This window comes from Telmatherina bonti (genome assembly GCF_933228915.1).
Source record: "Telmatherina bonti genome assembly, chromosome: 10".
Lineage (NCBI taxonomy): Eukaryota > Metazoa > Chordata > Actinopteri > Atheriniformes > Telmatherinidae > Telmatherina > Telmatherina bonti.
In genome coordinates, this window is record NC_136628.1 from 22,732,318 (window position 1) to 22,751,290 (window position 18,973).

The 18,973-nt window shown below is 42.3% G+C and overlaps 2 protein-coding genes across 2 annotated transcripts; one reads left to right on the forward strand and one right to left on the reverse strand.

Annotated features, from left to right (window-relative positions):
* Positions 1-6,029: 6,029 nt before the first annotated feature.
* layna (layilin a) lies at positions 6,030-10,446 on the forward strand (the record flags this gene model as incomplete). The annotated part of the gene is made up of 7 exons (XM_079247405.1): positions 6,030-6,102; positions 6,215-6,235; positions 6,333-6,630; positions 8,077-8,234; positions 8,313-8,357; positions 8,610-8,706; positions 9,735-10,446. 7 exons carry the CDS (start codon positions 6,030-6,032, stop codon positions 10,444-10,446), a joined length of 1,404 nt encoding a protein of 467 aa, XP_079103531.1.
* Positions 10,447-12,094: 1,648 nt separating this feature from the next.
* On the reverse strand, positions 12,095-18,849 carry alg9 (ALG9 alpha-1,2-mannosyltransferase). Its single transcript, XM_079247316.1, has 15 exons — positions 18,698-18,849; positions 16,880-17,015; positions 16,587-16,721; positions 16,186-16,256; positions 15,992-16,080; positions 15,639-15,774; positions 15,462-15,549; positions 14,924-15,029; positions 14,499-14,621; positions 14,081-14,235; positions 13,820-13,949; positions 13,572-13,719; positions 13,091-13,220; positions 12,841-12,971; positions 12,095-12,707 (listed from the first exon to the last, which is right to left on the reverse strand). Exons 1-15 carry the CDS (start codon positions 18,835-18,837, stop codon positions 12,578-12,580), a joined length of 1,848 nt encoding a protein of 615 aa, XP_079103442.1. The 5' UTR covers positions 18,838-18,849; the 3' UTR covers positions 12,095-12,577.
* Between the last annotated feature and the right edge of the window lie 124 nt (positions 18,850-18,973).

Below are 18,973 nucleotides of genomic sequence, written 5' to 3' on the forward strand. Positions count from 1 at the left end.
TTAACAGCGAGTCACATCTTTTGTATGAGTGAGCGAGTGTGTGGAGTCTTGGGTGTGTGATATACTGGCTTCCCATGGGAACATTCATCTGGTTTCTCTTTAACTAATTGGGAAAAAGGGAAGGACATCAATGGTATGAGAAAAGGAGGCAGAGATAGAAGAAGACAGACTGTGTGAGAGGAGGGACAAATGGGAAAGGCCAAATTGAATGAGACCCTCTTAAGGTCTAAGATGCTGCACACAAGAAGGAAATTTAAACCAAGGTTCATTCCTTATTGAATCCCTCCTGAGAACTCAGTAACCTCTTTTTGTTCTCTTGTATTACTCTGAGTATCACAATAATGGCAATGTCTCATTCCACTCCTTCAATTTAAACAAAGCTGAACCCCAGCTTTGTGCAAATCAATCTACACCTAAACTGATTAGCAGTGTGCATGGGGCAGCGTGCATGAGGGTGGTATTTTCAGGGCAGCTCAGCTCACTCCACCCTTTGCCGTTCATCCACCCTTAGCGCGCATCACATATCCCTGATGAAGCACCCTGCTGTTTCAACTCTGGCTGATCTGTCTCTCTGCAAGTCCTAAATCAACCTTATTGGCTATTTCAGAAATTGCTACCATTAGGAAAAGCATACACACACTTTTTTTCTCTTCTTTTGAGCTCTGAGAAGAAAACCATATGCACTGAATCCATTAATCCTGCTGTTTGAATTCAATTGAACTGAATGTAGATGGTTGCTTAAGCATTTTCTGCTATTAAACTCTAATCATGAATAATCTTTTGAAGGATTTTCTCCAAAAAGCTTCTGTAATTTATCACAGTTTTTTTTGTTTGTTTGTTTGCTTGACTTTACTAGTCTTAAAAGAAAAAGTCATGAGCTTTAGCCCACTTTTATGTCTGAGTAGTGAACTCAAGTCTAACCACACAACTAGTTTTAACTAGTTTTTACTTGCCAAAAAGACTTGAATCTGAATGAAACAGCAAACCTGGTGTCTGACAGGTAAAGCAAACAGTTTTAGATGTGCACATCAGATTTACCTCTCCCTGAGCCGTCACCTTATCGTGGTGGAGGGGTTTGTGCGTCCCGAAGATCCTAGCAGCTATGTTGTCGGGGGCTTTATGCCCCTGGTAGGGTCACCCATGGCAAACAGGTGTCTAGGGGAGGGACCAGACCAAGCACGGCTCATAGACCCCTATGATGACGACCAACCTGGGCATGAATGTTCCCTTGCCCGGACGCGGGTTACCGGGACCCCCCTCTGGAGCCAGGCCTGGAGGCGGGGTACGAGAGCGAGCGTCTGGTGGCCGGGCCTTCGCCCATGGGGCCCGGTCGGGCTCAGCCCGAAAGGGTTACATGGGCCCCGCCTCCCGTGGGCTCACCATCTGCGGGAGGAGCCGTGGGGGTCGGGTGCAATGTGAGCTGGGCGGCAGCAAGGGGCGGGGACCCTGGCGGTCCGATCCCCGGCTGCAGAAGCTGGCTCTAGGGACGTGGAACGTCACCTCTCTGGTGGGGAAGGAGCCTGAGCTTGTGCGCGAGGTTGAGCGGTTCCGACTAGATATAGTTGGACTCACCTCGACGCATGGCTTGGGCTCTGGAACCAGTACCCTCGAGAGGGGCTGGACCTTCTTCCACTCTGGAGTTGCTCATGGTGAGAGGCGCCGAGCAGGTGTGGGCATTCTCATCAGCCCCCAGCTTGGTGCCTGCACGTTGGGGTTTACCCCGGTGGATGAAAGGGTAGTTTCCCTCCGCCTCCGGGTGGGGGGACGGGTCCTGACTGTTGTCTGTGCTTATGCACCGAACAGCAGTTCAGAGTACCCACCCTTTCTGGGGTCCTTGGAGGGAGTGCTGGAGGGTGCTCCTTCTGGGGACTCCATTGTTCTGCTGGGGGACTTCAATGCTCACGTGGGCAATGACAGTGAGACCTGGAGGGGAGTGATTGGGAGGCATGGTCCCCCCCCTCTGAACCCAAATGGTGTTTTGTTATTGGACTTCTGTGCTCGTCATGGATTGTCTATAACGAACACCATGTTCCAGCATAAGAGTGTCCATATGTACACCTGGCATCAGGATTCCCTGGGCCGCAGTTCAATGATCGACTTTGTAGTCGTATCGTCGGACCTGCGGCCACATGCCTTGGACACTCGGGTGAAGAGGGGGGCGGAGCTGTCAACTGATCACCACCTGGTGGTGAGTTGGCTCAGATGGTGGGGGAGGAAGCCGGTCAGAGCTGGCAGGCCCAAACGTGTTGTGAGGGTCTGCTGGGAACGTCTGGCTGAGTCCCCTGTCAGAGCGAGCTTCAACTCCCACCTTCAGCAGAGCTTCGAACATGTCCCGAGTGAGGCGGGGGACATTGAGTCCGAATGGGCTGTGTTCCGTGCCTCTATTGCTGAGGCGGCCAGCCGGAGCTGTGGCTGCAAGGTCGTTGGTGCCTGTCGTGGCGGTAATCCCAGGACTCGTTGGTGGACACCAGCAGTGAGGGATGCCGTCAAGCTGAAGAAGGAGTCCTATCGGGCCTTCTTGGCCTGTGGGACTCTGGAGGCAGCTGATGGGTACCGGCGGGCTAAGCGGCATGCGGCTTCGGCCGTTGCCGAGGCAAAAACTCGGGCATGGGAGGAGTTCGGCGAGACCATGGAGAAAGACTTCCGGACGGCTTCGAGGAGATTCTGGTCCACCATCCGGCGGCTCAGGGGGGGGGAAGCAGTGCTCCATCAATACTGTGTACAGTGGAGATGGGGTGCTGCTGACCTAAACTCGGGACGTTGTGGGTCGGTGGAGGGAATACTTCGAAGACCTCCTCAATCCTACCAACACGTCTTCCCATGAGGGAGCAGAGCTGGTGGACTCAGGGGTGGACTCTCCTATCTCTGGGGCTGAAGTCGCTGAGGTGGTCAAAAAGCTCCTTGGCGGCAAGGCCCCGGGGGTGGATGAGATCCGCCCGGAGTTCCTTAAGGCTCTGGATGCTATGGGGCTGTCCTGGCTGGCACGCCTCTGCAGCATCGCGTGGACATCGGGGGCAGTACCGCTGGATTGGCAGACTGGGGTGGTGGTCCCCCTTTTTAAGAAGGGGGACCGGAGGGTGTGTTCCAATTACAGGGGAATCACACTCCTCAGCCTCCCTGGTAAGGTCTATTCAGGGGTCCTGGAGAGGAGGGTCCGCCGGATAGTCGAATCCCGGATTGAGGAGGAGCAGTGTGGTTTTCGTCCTGGTCGCGGAACTGTGGACCAGCTCTATACCCTCTCTGGGGTCCTGGGGGGGGGCATGGGAGTTTGCCCAACCAGTCTACATGTGCTTTGTGGACCTGGAGAAGGCATTCGACCGTGTCCCCCGGGGGCTCCTGTGGGGGGTACTCCGGGAGTATGGGGTACCGGACCCCCTTGTACGAGCTGTCCGGTCCCTGTACGACAGGTGTCAGAGCTTGGTCCGCATTGCCGGTAGTAAGTCGGATTCGTTTCCGGTGAGGGTTGGACTCCGCCAAGGCTGCCCTTTATCACCGATTCTGTTCATAACTTATATGGACAGAATTTCTAGGCGCAGCCGAGGGGTTGAGGGGATCCGACTTGGTGGCCTCAGGATTGGGTCCCTGCTTTTTGCGGATGACGTGGTCCTGTTGGCTTCATCTGGTCGTGATCTCCAGCTCTCGCTTGAGCGATTTGCGGCCGAGTGTGAAGCGGCTGGGATGAGAATCAGCACCTCAAAATCTGAGACCATGGTCCTCAGCCGGAATAGGGTGGATTGCCCTCTCCGGGTCGGGAGCCAGGTCCTGCCTCAAGTGGAGGAGTTTAAATATCTCGGGGTCTTGTTCAAGAGTGAGGGAAGGATGGAGCGTGAGATCGACAGACGGATCGGTGCGGCGTCTGCAGTAATGCGGGCTCTGCGCCGGTCTGTCGTGGTGAAGAAGGAGCTGAGCCAGAAGGCGAAGCTCTCGATTTATCAGTCGATCTACGTTCCTACCCTCACCTATGGTCATGAGCTGTGGGTCGTGACCGAAAGAACGAGATCTCGTATACAGGCGGCTGAAATGAGTTTCCTCCGCAGGGTGGCCGGGCTCTCCCTTAGAGATAGGGTGAGGAGCTCAGTCATCCGGGAGGGGCTCAGAGTAGAGCCGCTGCTCCTTCGCATCGAGAGGAACCAGTTGAGGTGGCTCGGGCATCTGGTCAGGATGCCTCCTGGACGCCTCCCTGGTGAGGTGTTCCAGGCACGTCCCTCTGGGAGGAGACCCCGGGGAAGACCCAGGACACGCTGGAGGGATTACATCTCTCGGCTGGCCTGGGAACGCCTCGGGATCCCCCCCCGCAGAGTTGGCAAATGTGGCTGGGGAGAGGGAAGTCTGGGCTTCCCTGCTTAGGCTGCTGCCCCCGCGACCCGACCCCGGATAAGCGGCAGAAGATGGATGGATGGATGGCACATCAGATTTATTCAAGCAGAAGTACTTCTTGTCATTCTACTCAAGAATATGAGTCAGAATAAACAGCTATAAAAACTTCTGAGGAATTAATCAGTGTGATTTTTTCAGCTGCTGCTTACTGTGGTAACAGACACCAACAGACTCAACAAACTTACCCGTAAAGTCTGACATGTTGTGAGTCCAGAGCTTGATATTACGATGGGGAAGATGCAGATCAGGTAATGACTGTCCTGCCCTTCAGCCCTTCACACTTTGGACAAGCTCAGCAACACACTGATATTCTTCCAATGCGACACAGGACACAGCAAATCACTCCTTCCTGTGGCTTATCAAAATCCAGAACTCAGCACTGCAGAGTGATCTGTAATCATTCTCATCTTTTTTTTAATCATCTTGTAAATACTGTATCTTATCTCATTGTCAATGTCTATTGCATTGTTAGATTTTTGTTTAATTCAGCACTTTATTCTGCTTCCTACTCTCAACCTACTCAACATCAGGACAAATTTTGTTGTTGTTTTCTTTCCTTGGACAGATTTGTGTCTGCAGTTGTGTTTTACTGTATTCATGCTCTCCTCATTGATTTCAAGTGGGCAGGGTTTCAAAGAAAGGTGAGGTCATGTTTTACAACAATAAGATAATCAATCTAAAGAGTAGAAAAAAATCTAAACTTGTAGCAGGGATTTTGAGATTTCCCCAAATGTCTTTGGTAACGTTTGATTTAGCAAAGACATATTTTAGAGCCACAGCCGGGGCAAAGACTCTTTTGGGATGGTTTTCTTCCAAACAGAAGTTTTGGTGGTTCAGTTCTCAGCGTATCCGCAAGTCAGAGCATAAGACACGGAACCCTACACCGTCCCTGATATGTGCATCTGTGTATGAAAGAAGAGAGAAAAACACCACGATGACTGAGAAACATTTCTGTAGTGCTTTGTAGAACCAAGACAAAAGAGCTAAACAAGTGTGGAACATGTATTTCTCTTTGAAAGGCAGCTCCAGAGCCTCACAGCAAAGGGACAGAGCAATGCAGAGCTTGCACCTTGTCTTCAATTTCTCAGCAGTGCACATGGTTCGCAATGAGTGGAAATGCTGCAATATGGTCCTATGGAGAAAAAAATGCTTCAAAATATCCTTTACCAGCTGAGAGGAAATCATTTTCATTTATCACTATTGTAATGATAACACCAAAAGCTTAAGTAATAAAAGAAGGAGCGAAATCTGCCTCTTGTCAGCGTTTACGATGAGAAGCACTTGCATGATTAGATGTCTTGCGATCGATGCAGCCTCCTCTCCCAGTCATTAAGACTGCTCTTAACAGATTACAGCCCCCTCCCAAACATGCAGTCTTCTCTCCCTGCTCCTCCTTCTGGATCACATACCTCTCTTTCAGCAGACACAACGGGGGACTTGTCTCCACAGCTCTTTTTGATATTTCTTTCTGAACTGAAATCTTCTCAAGCGTTTTCTCACATCTACTTTAGCTTACACTTTGCAATATGAAGTGAAGTTTCACTTGTTAGCCTTAAACAGGTTTGATTACCCGACTGGTGACTGGACAGCAAGATGAAGAAGACTAAACTAAAACTCAACGTTTGATGGTAAAGTATTAATAGTTCTCGAAGATGGACCTGCTGATCCTTTTCTGTGTCTTGTTTGCATGTTTTGATCCATCTGCAGCCAAAAGCCTCATTACAGGTAAGCCACATACACAACATACCACAAAGTTGGAATTCTTGATTTAATCATGATTCAGTCTTTGCACATGGCCTGACTTCCTGACTTTACTTTGGACTTTTGGCTCCTCCAGCAAACATATTTGAAGCCAGAGGTATGCAATTATTTCTACAAAGTATTATATCTTGTTATCAGTGCTTTAAACAAGAAAGTTTAGTTGTACATCTGTAATGAGGTGACTGTGTGTTCAGGCCAGCGTGTGTGTAAGGCTGGAAAAGAGAGACCATGCTACAAGTTGGCCTATTTCTCTGAGCTCCGCCGGAAGCTGAACTTTGTTGAGGCAGAGCTCGCCTGTAGAAGAGATGGAGGCCAGCTGCTGACCATCGAGTCTGCATCTGAGCAGAAGACCATTGAGCAGCTCATCACAGAGCTCCGCCCAACAGATGGAGACTTCTGGATCGGTCTAAGACGTAACCATGGAGATGAGAACAGCAGCTTTGACTGCTCTTCCCAGTACTATTGGGTGGATGGCAGCAAGTCTACATTCAGGTGGGGGATGGGTGTGGAGAAAAAGTGGAAGCGTAATTCCCTGACAATTCATTTAAATTTCCACTTTTACCTTCATGTTAGGAAACTGATTTTTTAATTCGTGTACTGGGTTGAAATCTTAGAAAGCTACAGTCTAGAGGGCTAGTCCATGCCACCCATGCTCAAACTCTTTCCTAATTTGGACTAATTTAGAATCACCTACCCAATCTGTGGGAGGGTGTGAGAGTACCTGCGATAAAACAACACATGCATGGGAAGAGTCCCAGAAAGCTGAGCCTTAAACCAGGAACTCTTTGCTGTGATGTGGCAGTGCCAACCAGGGCATCATAGTGCAGACAGAGAATGTTACAGCTAAATTACTTTATTAGTATTATTGATGAAAATTTGGTGATAAACATATATTCCGGGGGACAAACTAGGAATGTCCCAGGATGCAGGACTGATTTATAAACAACCAGAACTACTCCCAACAGTGATCCTTTTCTGGTTGGATATAGGTGGAATCTACAGGATGAAGGCTTTTGAAAATCATAGTTAATAAGGAGATACAGTTGTGCTCATATGTATTCATACCCTTTCATTAAAGAAAAGGCTGAATTTACAACAGTCACTCAAATAACTGGAGACTTAAAAAAGGAACAATAACTAAAAATTTGCAAAAATATAATTTAGTAATACAAGACACTGATTTTTTTTTTTTTTTATTATTATTATTTAATTTAAACAAACAACCAAATTGATCCTGGACAAATTAGAGCACTTTTGTGTTGAACAGTGGGACAAAATACCTGTCAACAGGTGTAAAAGTCTGACTGAGAGAAACAGAAAACACCTGACTGTAGTGGAAACATTAAAGGATTGTTCAACAAAATATTAGTTTATGAGTAATGTAATTTGTAATAAATTTTCTTATTTGTTTGCTTTTTTAAAAAAATATTTCTATTGAGCCAGAATTAGAAAATAATATAATGATTTTCATCTAAATTTTCTTTATTATTACATTAGCCAATTTAAGCTTCTTTTACAGGCAGCTGTTTTTTCCTTCTTTAATGAAAGGGTATGAGTAAATATGAGCTCAACTGTACATTACACAAAATTTGTAGCTGCAATTTACTCTCAAATTCTTTAATACAATTACAGGATACAAATTTTTGTATAATATCCAAATTACATGACTTGTTTTAATAAATTTCATGACATGAAGTCAGATGGTCGGGTGGAGTTGGGTTTGAATTAAAGTGGAGAAATACTGCACAGGATAATTGTCGTGTTGAGAAAGGCAATCAACGAGCCCATAAAATTATACAGTGTTTTTCAGAACGTGTGTGTTTTTAATTAAATCAAATAATTACATAATATAAGCTCTATTTGATAACCTTTAGCTAAAAGTCTTCTGTTCAAGCAGCTTTGACAATCCCACTGTATTTTTGCTCTGTCATGTTTCAGAAACTGGCACTGGGATGAACCATCATGCGGCTATGAGGTGTGTGTTGTAATGTACCACCAGCCATCTGCTCCCCCTGGCCTTGGCGGACTCTACATGTTTCAATGGAATGACGACAACTGTGAAACCAAAAACAACTTCATCTGCAAATATACTGCTGGTATAATTAGATGATAATTCTATTTTCCTCTGCTTTAAAAATATATCAACAGCACTGACTGATTTGTTTCCTTCCCAGAGAGGGTGTGGGACCCCACTCCGTCAACCAACTCTACCCCAACAGGTAAAAAACAATGACGTAGAACACGATTCACTGGAGATTTTAGATAGATTAAAGATGAATGTATGGTAAGTAGTCTAAACATAGTGGATGTCATTTATTACAGCTGCCTTCCCTTCACCCCTACTCCCCTGGGATCCAAGAGACCACAACCAGGACAGAAGAACAGGTCACACTGGCTAATTCTGCATCATGTCTAAAACCTTCATATTAGTCATCATATTCACACCTTGTATGTTTTTATCAATCTTATAGCTGTCAATTTGGTTTACGTCATCATTCCCACCATCCCACTCATACTGCTGCTGCTGACGGTGACGGGAGTCTGCTGCTTCAAACTACTTGCCAGACGGTAAGGAACCTTTTTTTTTTTATTAATTGATTAATTAATGATTAATTGATTTAAAGGCATTTATTCTTTTCCTTTCAGCCATTCTGTTTTACATTTGTTGGTGTGTGACCCTGTTTCTGCTTAGCTTGAGCTGTCAGACATATGGCCTTACATTTGACTCCAAACTACTTTGGTTCACTGAGAAGTTTATGAACTTCAAAGGACATTGGAACTGTGAAGTTTATGAGAAGTTTATGAACTTCTCAGTTCTGGTAGCTGCAACAAACCCAGATGATCAACCTCGCTACTAACATGATCAACAATTGTTTTGACATTCTTGTGCTTATATTCTTATGCTGTTATGCAGCGTGCAGTTATCTTTGATTGCGGCACTACGCATTATCCCCAAATAGCTTTACTTTGTTCTCATCTTGTGGTTTCTTCAGCTTTAGCTTTTAATTTCTATGCCGTGTTCCCATGTTCCCTTTAGAGCTCTACAGTTCCAGTGTCCTTTGAAAACTTCAAGGTCTGACCTTATGAAACTGCAAGGTTATTTCTGATAAGAAGGGCAATTGTTAAATAATTTCCACAATTAACTGTATTGTTAATTGTCGACTTCAAATAGGTTAGATATTGGTTTATAACTCTTCCCAAATTGATAATTGACAATTTTATCTTATAGATATTTTCTGATATTTTTCACATGTGAAATATGTATTCTACCAAACTGTCAAAGACATAAAATCTTACATTTTATTCAAAGTTGCTCAGACAAGGGTGAATGATACACATAAAGGAACTTTTTTCCAACAAGACCAGGAAAGCGTGTGGTGTAAATTGATTAGAATATTTTTGTTCATCATATTACACAACGCTGCAGTTGAATTAATATGGTTTATAATCATTTTGAGGAAATAATGGAAGTTTTGGTAATTCAATGTACTAATTGGAAGATGAAAACTGAGTAATTGAATTTACTTTCCAGTGTATTGTTGTCGCTGATCTGCTGTTTCTGTGTATGTGTGTGTGTGTGTGTGTGTATGAGACAGAAGGAGAAAACAACAGAAATCAGAAGTATGTCAGACAGACCCAGGAGTCTGTCCCAGTCCAACCCCGACTGACGTGTACAACATCATTCGCTCCCAGAAGGATGATGATCTGGTCTCAGCTCGCCCAAACACCAAAAACACCTCCTTTTTGTGCTCCTCTCCTGATACACCAACTGGTGACTATGACAACCTAGGGGGTCGTGACACAGAGAGTGGCTTTGTCACACTCGCAAGTACAGAGAGCTGCTTCCTTAACTTTGACTTGAATGAGCTCAGCCTTGGGCGTAGAGGCACATGTGACTTCTATGACACCAGCTTGGGCCGTATGGGAAAGAGAGACCTGCATGACAGCAGTCTCGGTCGCCCTGGAAACAGGGAGTTTTATGATAGGAGTCTAGGCCGTCGCACGACAAAGAGTGAGCATTATAGCAGCAGTGTATATGGGGAACATGGATTGTATGATGGCACTATCAGAGCAGGGAGTGAACTCTATGATGCCAAACTAAGGGCTGGAGGAGACGTAGGAAAAGTTGACCTCTATCAGACATACATTACCAACGGCAAACAGGAGACTTATCAAACCAGCCTTGGAACTTTTGCAAACAGGAAGTCCTTCCATGCCAATGTGGATTGCTACAGAAATGGCCTGAATCTTGATGGTGGAAGGAGATACTTTAATGAACAGGAATGGATCAACAGAGAAAACTACTAATCCTCTGAACTGCAATGACAGAAAGGCAAAACTAGCAAAAAACTGTGCATGTGCTGGTTGTGCTTGTTTGTATGGTTTGTTTAAGGGATGGAAGATACTGGAACACCCAGATTATATTTTGTTTCTTGCCTGGTTTGTACTTTAAGGGTAGATTGGCCTGATGCTAGCTGGTTCATGCTAAATAAAAACACATTTATTTGGGAGTATAAACCCAAAGCGAAAGGACTGTTTGACTCAGATGTATGATATTAATTGGGTTGTGCTCATAACAGATGTGCTTTTAAAGATCCAGTGTTCAATTTAATTGCAACTATTCAGATCTAAAGCTGACAAAGTCTAAGGATTTTTCAAGGCTATTATTTCCTACACTTTATCATACTAAAAGTGAATCCAGATATTGAATAAAAACAACACTGTGCAGCAACAGTTTTTATCTTTTTATGGTGGTATGGAGGATTAGATCAAATGCTGTATAACCTCCACTTCATTCAGTGTCAGCTGAGTTAAGATTAAAGCAAATAAATGTCTGAGAGTGTGGGGTTAGACTGGTGTGAATTTAAAAAACATAATCCACTCCCTTTGCAAGAGGTCATGTGCTCTGGACTATACAGCCTGCTATTCATTTCTGTCAGCCATTACCTTGCATTATAGGTTCTGTAGTCACAATGTATTAAGACAAAACAGAAAATTGGAAAAGAAAAAGTAGTTTACTATTCATTATTTTTGATCATATTCTTAGCTTGGGGCTGCATTGTAGAAATACAACTGTAATCTGTTTGACCACATTTTACATAAAAACTCTCTATCATTTCATTTCTTCAAACCCTTCTAATCACCCTCGTTTCAAATACTGACATCCATATCAATTATATAATTATTAACTAAATAACCATATCAAAAGCTTTTAGAGACAGTAGATTTTCTGCCACTGGTAAAACAGTTGAACCAGTAAAGAAATGAACTGATGGATTACCTGCAACTTTGCAGTTAAGCATGGTACAAGTTTGTGTACAACAGCCTGTTTGCATGGCCTTGTCATGCTGCCCTTGCTTGGTCAGATACTATTGAGGTCTTGGACTTTCATGTTTGTTTCATGCCCACAAAAGATGCTGTTTTAATCACTTTTGAGTTCATCCACATCAAGGTTATCTCAGAGATAACCACTGTAACGGATTGTTCTACGCATTGTGTTTTGACTGTGCTGCGAGTTGTGGCATGTCCAGTTCTTGATATACTTCTTTCATCATTCATTACAGGCTTTCCATTTCTCATTAGGGAAGTCTAAACAGTAAAACCAACAAAAAGAACAACGTGGCTTCTACAGTGAAATGAGCTTATGTGCCTGTAGCCTGACCAGATGATACTAAATGGCATGATTTTGAAGAGAATGATGAAATACAGCAGTGTCATAATTATTTGTTTAGTATGTGTAATGCCTTGTAATTGGTCCTGTATGTGAGGGTGGTTTGTATGTTTGTTATATGAAAAAAGTTTAAATTAAAAAATGATTAGAATTTATCCTGTTGTAATGTGTTGCAAAGTGACTCTGATGTCCATTTAAAAAAAAAAAAAAAAAAAAGACGGAAGTTTTGCATCACAGTCAATCAAGTTTTTATTAGAATTCCACTTTAAATTAAAGAGACAGCCACTCACTCACTCATTTTCACCACTTGCATACTGCATGTCCACAAAAGCAGACACTACAAGATCTCTTACATTAATTTTTAAGAGCAGTTCTTCCGTTCAGGCCACATTTTCAAGTACAATATGAAGAGAAAACACAGGGATGTGTGTCATGGCCTTTTATGGGTTCACTTAATGTAAAATCCTGCAGTGGGTATTTCCTGTTACACATTCATCCCCTCACACATAAAAAAAAAAAAAAGGTAAAATGTCCAGCTGATGACAGACAACCATTCTGAATACACAACATTTTCCCTTTACTCTCAAACACACAACCCCAGAAAAGCAGACTAAGTCTTTAAAGGTTGTGATTTTTTTTTTTCTTCATATGTTTCATGAGACAAGTCACATGCACGCTGACACACAAATACCAGCTGTTTTGGAGGGGAGGAGACACACTCCTCCTTTTAGGGTTTTGTACATGGGTGGGCAAGGTGTAGGTTGAGGATCAAAACTCAACCGGGCCCCGTTTACGAGGGTGCTTTTTCCACCGTGGCTTCAAGATGACATAGCGCCTGTAGGTAGTATGATGATCTGATATCAATGGGATGTAGAAAGCTCTGAAGAAAGGAGATGACCTGAGGGAAAACAGAATATTAAATAAAAAATAACTAAAAAAAATCCCAAATGCATCACTCATTAAAGTTTCCTGATGCAAGACCTCTGCGTCATCTTTCAATTTTTCTGTCAATCATGTATTTGCAATATTACCTTGATGCTTGAAGGAAAGGCTTATAAGCAATAACGCTCCACTCCTCTTTGTTGGCTGAGTAACGCGGTTCAAGCTGTGTCTCTTCCTCTGTGTCCAGGTCCACTAGGTAGTGGCAATGTCTGACATCAACCTGCACAAAGACAACGCTTCACACTTCAGGTCAAATCCACTTACTTACAGTATATATATATATATATATATATATATATATATATATATGTCAAACATGGATGTCCCTCAGAGGCTTACATATCTGGACGGCTCCTCCAGGTTCTGGTCATTCATATTAGCCGGGATGATCTGAGTGGCCAATGGGTCTGAGGCATATGGCTGAGGCAGCTGCCCTTTAAACTCTGACTGAATAAAGTGCAGTTGCCAACTGGAGATCAAGACAGAGAATTATAGATGGAGATTTAAGATGGTTTTGCACCCATGCATGCTGTAAACGTATAGATGCAATGTAACATATATAGAATACCGCTAAAAAGGTGTACGAACTTTTAACTGGTAATGTATATCTTTTGCAAATATACATTTAACTGTATTTCTATAAACTACCGTTCTACTAAGAGTTGGTTTAATGAAATGATTACGTGCAAATTGTCAAGTCAGTTTATTATTACTGAATAGGAGCCTAAAAGCATCTGGATGGAAACATCTATTTTTGCAGTTACACCTGAAAAGAATAAAAGTAATTTTTTTATACACTTTCATGTTCCTGGATACTGACTTGTGTGGCAGAAGGAAGCTGCTTGGAAAGCGGTACCACTCTTTTCCAACACACACGCTGACCGGTCTGCCTTCAAGAACTGAATGTAGGGTTGGATCCTTGGCAATGCGGTGAAACTCTGGGTACAGGTCCAGAGGGGCATGATAACCTGTAAACACAATCAAAAACAAAAGAAATCTCTTTGTCATAAACTGCTGCTTCTTACCGGCACTGTTACAAATAGAGATGTTTGTCTGGTGTTCACAAACCTCTGAAAAGGGCAACAGAACGGGACAGGGACAACACTGTGAAGACAACAACTGCACTTAAAGCCAACCAGTTGGAGGAGACTGTGTAGTGCTCTAATCGGTATCGCTGGAACAGGAAGTGGTAGCATTTCTGCAGAGAGGTGTTTTTTTTTTTTAAATTAATTGAACCCACTTGTTTATAAGTAAAAGTGGCCACAATTAAATGAAAACGATGCACACACTGTTGCTTTGAAAACCAGCACTGAATATGGCATACCCCACCTGTAAAGAAGAGAGCGCTACTGCCCCACTGAGGCAGATGAGAGGATAGATTGGAAAGAGAAATCGCTCTTCTTTATGGGGTCTAGTGAAGAAAACCAGCATCCACAGGTACATTGGAGACAGAGTCAGCCAATATGGACGACCTAGGTTCTGCACTGCAGGAAACACACGCATGTACAACAATATGAGATCACAGGAGCAAATGTGAAATGAAAATCACAGCGAAAAAAAAAACCAAAAAAAAAAACCACAATTTAATATTTGCTTAATTTAATTCATATGTTGCTAAAATCTATAAAATAGGAAAACCATGACAAGAAAGAAACTACGGCATCTGAGCTCCTCGCTGAAGGTAGTGCACTTGTAAAAACAGAAATGATATTTTAGTTCTGTGGCAGGAAACGTGCACAGTCCTCACCATTGAATCTGTGCAACAGCGTCTCCATGAGTGCTGTGAGTGGCAGGGAAAACAGCGCCAGAGCGAACACCACGTTAAAGTTCAGGACCCCATTTACAAAATAGAAATGCCACGGCTCTGTACCTGAAAACAATGTTGAAGATTTTACAGCAAAACTGCAGGCACCAGAAAAGTTTCTGCACTATAACTGTGTAATATAAAAAGAAATATGCTAGTTTGTATGTCAAATATCTCATTAAATAATAACTGATTTTACTACCACTGCATGCATGGTTTATAACTGTTGAGTGCCTTTTTTTTGGTTATCTGTGCTCTTGTTCAACATTATCTGTGTGCTACTGCTTACAATAATATAATAGATAATGTAACAACTATGCAATATACCCACTAAAAGAGCTTTTTAGTACTTTTTTTTTTTAAATTACCATATAGATCTGGTCCATGTGGTGTAAAGACATTGTACAGTAGAATATTGAGTGGAGCTATGACTAGTTTGCCGTAAAATAAAGTATCCACAGCCACGAGGGGTACCTGTGGAGTACAAACAAGACAAAAGGAAAGTAAATGGCAAAAGTTTTTTGTGAAAATGTCTTACATGTATAACATGAAAAAAAAACATTTCTATATGTAACATAAAAAAAATCTATGTTGTGTAACTGTCATCTGCATACACTTCTGCTGGGCTGTACTGTATTGAATTCAGGGATTTCCAGCTCTGATCCTCGAAGGCTGCAACCTGCAGGATTTTGATCTGCTCCAACACACCTGACTAAAATTTATGAGCAACTGTGCAGAACTTTATAGGCAGTTGGATCCACTTAATAAGTAGATGTGTAAGAGTAGAGGAACATTAAGAACCTGCAGGACAGCAGCTCTCGGGGACTGAGTTTGGACATGCCTGATCTAATTGTTAAGTCTAAATTTCTGTTTGTTTTGTAAATTCATTCCTGTAAATATTCTCACCAGCAGCAGAAGCAACGCGATAGCTGACCAGGTCAAGAAACTTTTCCACTCCCTTTTGATCACCAACAGGTCAAAAGCAATCGGAAGCCTGCAGAGACGGATTAAAGAAATCATTTCCATGCACCTGTCTGGGAGAATCATCACCAGCTGGATGGTATTTTATGCTGACAGTCATACCCAACCAAAGCAGAAAACGGCCATCCGACAATGGCACCAGCAGCCACGCCTGTAACAGCTAACGGTGTTGAGTCCTGAAACCATCCTGTCATGGCAATCATGGTGGTATACATACAGAAAGAGGAAGGTAGGAATGCTGAGGAGAACAAAAAAAAAAAGTTAGTCATAAAAACAAATAAAACAAGAACATTTCACAAAAGTGTTGCACTCTCTAGCTTAAAACACATCCTCAGCAGAGCTTCATTCACATAAAACATGCCGACAAGTAGTGACAGTTTTTAATAGGTTCAAAAGCTTTTTAAAGTCAGTTCAATGGAAAAACAAGGAGGAGGAAAAAAAGAAATTAAACAAACCTGCAGATGAGCAGAACATTCCCGTGCTCAGGACGAGGAATGCCAACATCAGCCGTCCAACATGCAAACCAAACTTCTTACATACTGCCCTGTTCCAAACACAAAAAAAAAACCTTCTTAAATTCCATGTCCGAACCAGCATATGTATAATAAATTGCTCTAACACAAACTTGCATGTAACAGGACAAACTCACTTGTAGAAATAGAGTTCACAGACACAGCAGCAGAATGCTAAGACACATCGTACAAAGTAGAACACCAACACCTACAACACAATTATAACACAGGCCTGTTAATACCATACACATATTACAGTGTCATGATATACGACTGTGTGTGTAACTGCATATGTGAATATATGTACAGCAGTGGATGGCACATTGCAGGAGGATTTAGGGGGAAAAAAAAAAAAGGTTTTCCAGGTTAACTTTGAAGAAAAGAATAAAAACTTAGTTCTTTATGTTCACCTGCAAGATAACATCTTCCTGCATGTGAACACAGGTCCTTCACAAAACAAGAGAGCAGGTCCACTGTTTGAACTATCAGCTGATTAAGACGATCAGATTACAAATAAAAGAGAACAAGGAAAAATTACCTTGTTTGTCTGTAAAACATGGGCATGCAAGCCAGCAGGAAGAGCGTGTAACCACAAGTAAGCATAGGATCTTATGGCATACAGTGGAGAATATTCCCATGTTTGCATTCCTGTACCATACAACAGATAGTGCATCTGTAAAGACATTAAAAAAAAAAATCATAAAAAGCAGCAGGAATTAGCTGCAACAGTTATCTAAAAAAAAAAATGTTGCTTCATTATTTTATTTTAACACAGGTATTTTTACTGTCACCAAGAACAAACACTACTGGAATTTCTGAGAGAAAACTCACAGGCTCCCAGTAGTTATACGTCTCATCGCAGTCTGAGATGTTGCTGAGCAAAGCTGCACAGAAACGTGCAGACAGTAGGCATTTAAATGCCGTCGAACCTTCGGGAGCCCATACCTGCCCTCCACGACTTATTGACCTATAAAAGAAAAGGAATTATGGCTAAATATCCATATGCTGTATAGAAATGTTTTGGGTTTTTTTCTAAAATGTTCAGGATTAACTTATAGAAATTTTCAGGATCACTTGTTAATAAAAAATTATTTTTAAAAATTCAGACCCAGATTAAGAAAGTTATTTTAAGCTGGGTAATCAGTCTGCACTAGACTGAAAAAATAAAAGCATTGTAGTGAAACAAAGTAAATGTTAACTGACCACAAAGGAAAGACAAGTCCTAATAGTTAATGACTGAGCCAAAAATTGAATCCAAGAATTCACAAATGAACAGTTTGAGCACCATCACTTATCACTGCTGCAGCTCCAAACATCACCCTGTTTGAGTTATATTAAGAAGCTTCAGTTGTTGTATTTCTTTTTTACATTTGTTGTGAAGGACAGCCCTACTTCTTTGTCTTTAATTTCCCTAACCAACCATGTCACTACCACTATTACTGAAGCCATCATTGTTGGATTTTAATTTAAAAGCCAAACATGTCTTCCTTTTCAAACTACTGGAATGTATTTTGTGTATTAGGTATTTAAAAAGTACTAAAAGACTGGATCCTTCAAATCAATATAGATGCTTCATGAAATGCAGTCAGTTAATCATTAGGAACTGGACACCTCAACACTTTTATTGTAAAAGTCATCAAAACATAAAGAAATATAAATGGTGGGAAACTGTGTGAAAACAGGGCTCAAATATAATCATTCAGTAAAGTTTATCCATTTGTTTTATACATGAGGAAAAAATCCTCTCACTTTGCAGCTGAGCAATTATATGAAAATAATAAATGATCTATCACAGATAGTGAAATGTGCCAATGACCCTCAAACCTACGAGTCAAATAATCACAAAATTGTTCCTGCATGGCTTAGAATAATACAAACTGTGCGAATTTATACATCTATACTTTTAAGTTTTAATATTTTTTAAAAATATTTCACCATGAACTTATTAATGTACTATGTGAGTACATAAATTACAGCCTTTGAATCATGCATGTTCCACAACTTCACGTGTGACTTCAGTTTATTTTATCATTGCAAAACATATGCATACTTTTACATGAATCAAAATAACATTACAATATGGAAAGTTCTTGCTTTATGGTCTATGATCAGCATATGATATGTATTTTGATAGTCGCTCTTGTTTGGCAGCGTTGGTTTTACTTATAGTCTGATTAGACAGCTCAGCGGCAGCGTCATTCTGATCCTCGCGTTACCTTTTATTAAGACACGTCATCCATTAAAATAATCCTTTTATTCAGAGGTTTTCACAAACGTCACTAATCAGTTATCCGTGATATGCAAATAATATTTAAGTCAATGGTGAAGAGATTATCCTGAAAAACTGCTGAAAGCTCTGATGAATTTGGCACTGACTGAGCAGCTGTGCAGAATGAATGAGTCTGACCAGGTAACAGCTAGGGAATTAGCTACTGGAGCGGAGGTACTAATTAATATTCAGTGTAGTCCAAATTATTGATTTGAATACAGTTGTGTGGGCTGTCCGGTCGGTGGACTCGGATCAGAATATCATTTTATTATTGTCAAAACTTGCAGTAGCTAGCAAGCTAGCTTCCTCTGTTCAATCTCTCAGTTAGCAGAGATGGAGCAAGGGCGGATCTAATGTCTTTACTTCCGCCTCATACTCACTCTTGTCGGGTCTCTGTGACTTTACTGTCATCGCTGACTTTCTCCTCTTTCGGTGGTCGGGCTTCGGCGGGGATGTTCACGTTGTTGACATCTTGTCTGCTGCCTCGCCTGGTGCGCTGCCGAAGCGCCTTGGCCGCCATGTTTACCAACGCTGTCCTGCCGAGCGATGCTTCGTTCATTTTCGCCTCTTTTCGTTCGCTGTCAGAAACCATCAGGTTCCCTTTAACAGCTGATCCCTGACTGGGGACTAATGACACGATTTTCTGTAATCATCCC

What these genes read in the sequence shown, in the direction of transcription:
- alg9 (XM_079247316.1), bottom strand. Translation starts at nt 18,837, where the DNA reads ATGGCGGCCAAGGCGCTTCGGCAGCGCACCAGGCGAGGCAGCAGACAA. An exon ending in AATGTTCTGCTCATCTGCAG is followed by an intron (nt 15,775 to 15,991) that starts GTTTGTTTAATT and finishes TGTTCTCCTCAG; the next exon opens with CATTCCTACCTTCCTCTTTC. An exon ending in CCTTTCCTTCAAGCATCAAG is followed by an intron (nt 12,708 to 12,840) that starts GTAATATTGCAA and finishes GTTTTCCCTCAG; the next exon opens with GTCATCTCCTTTCTTCAGAG.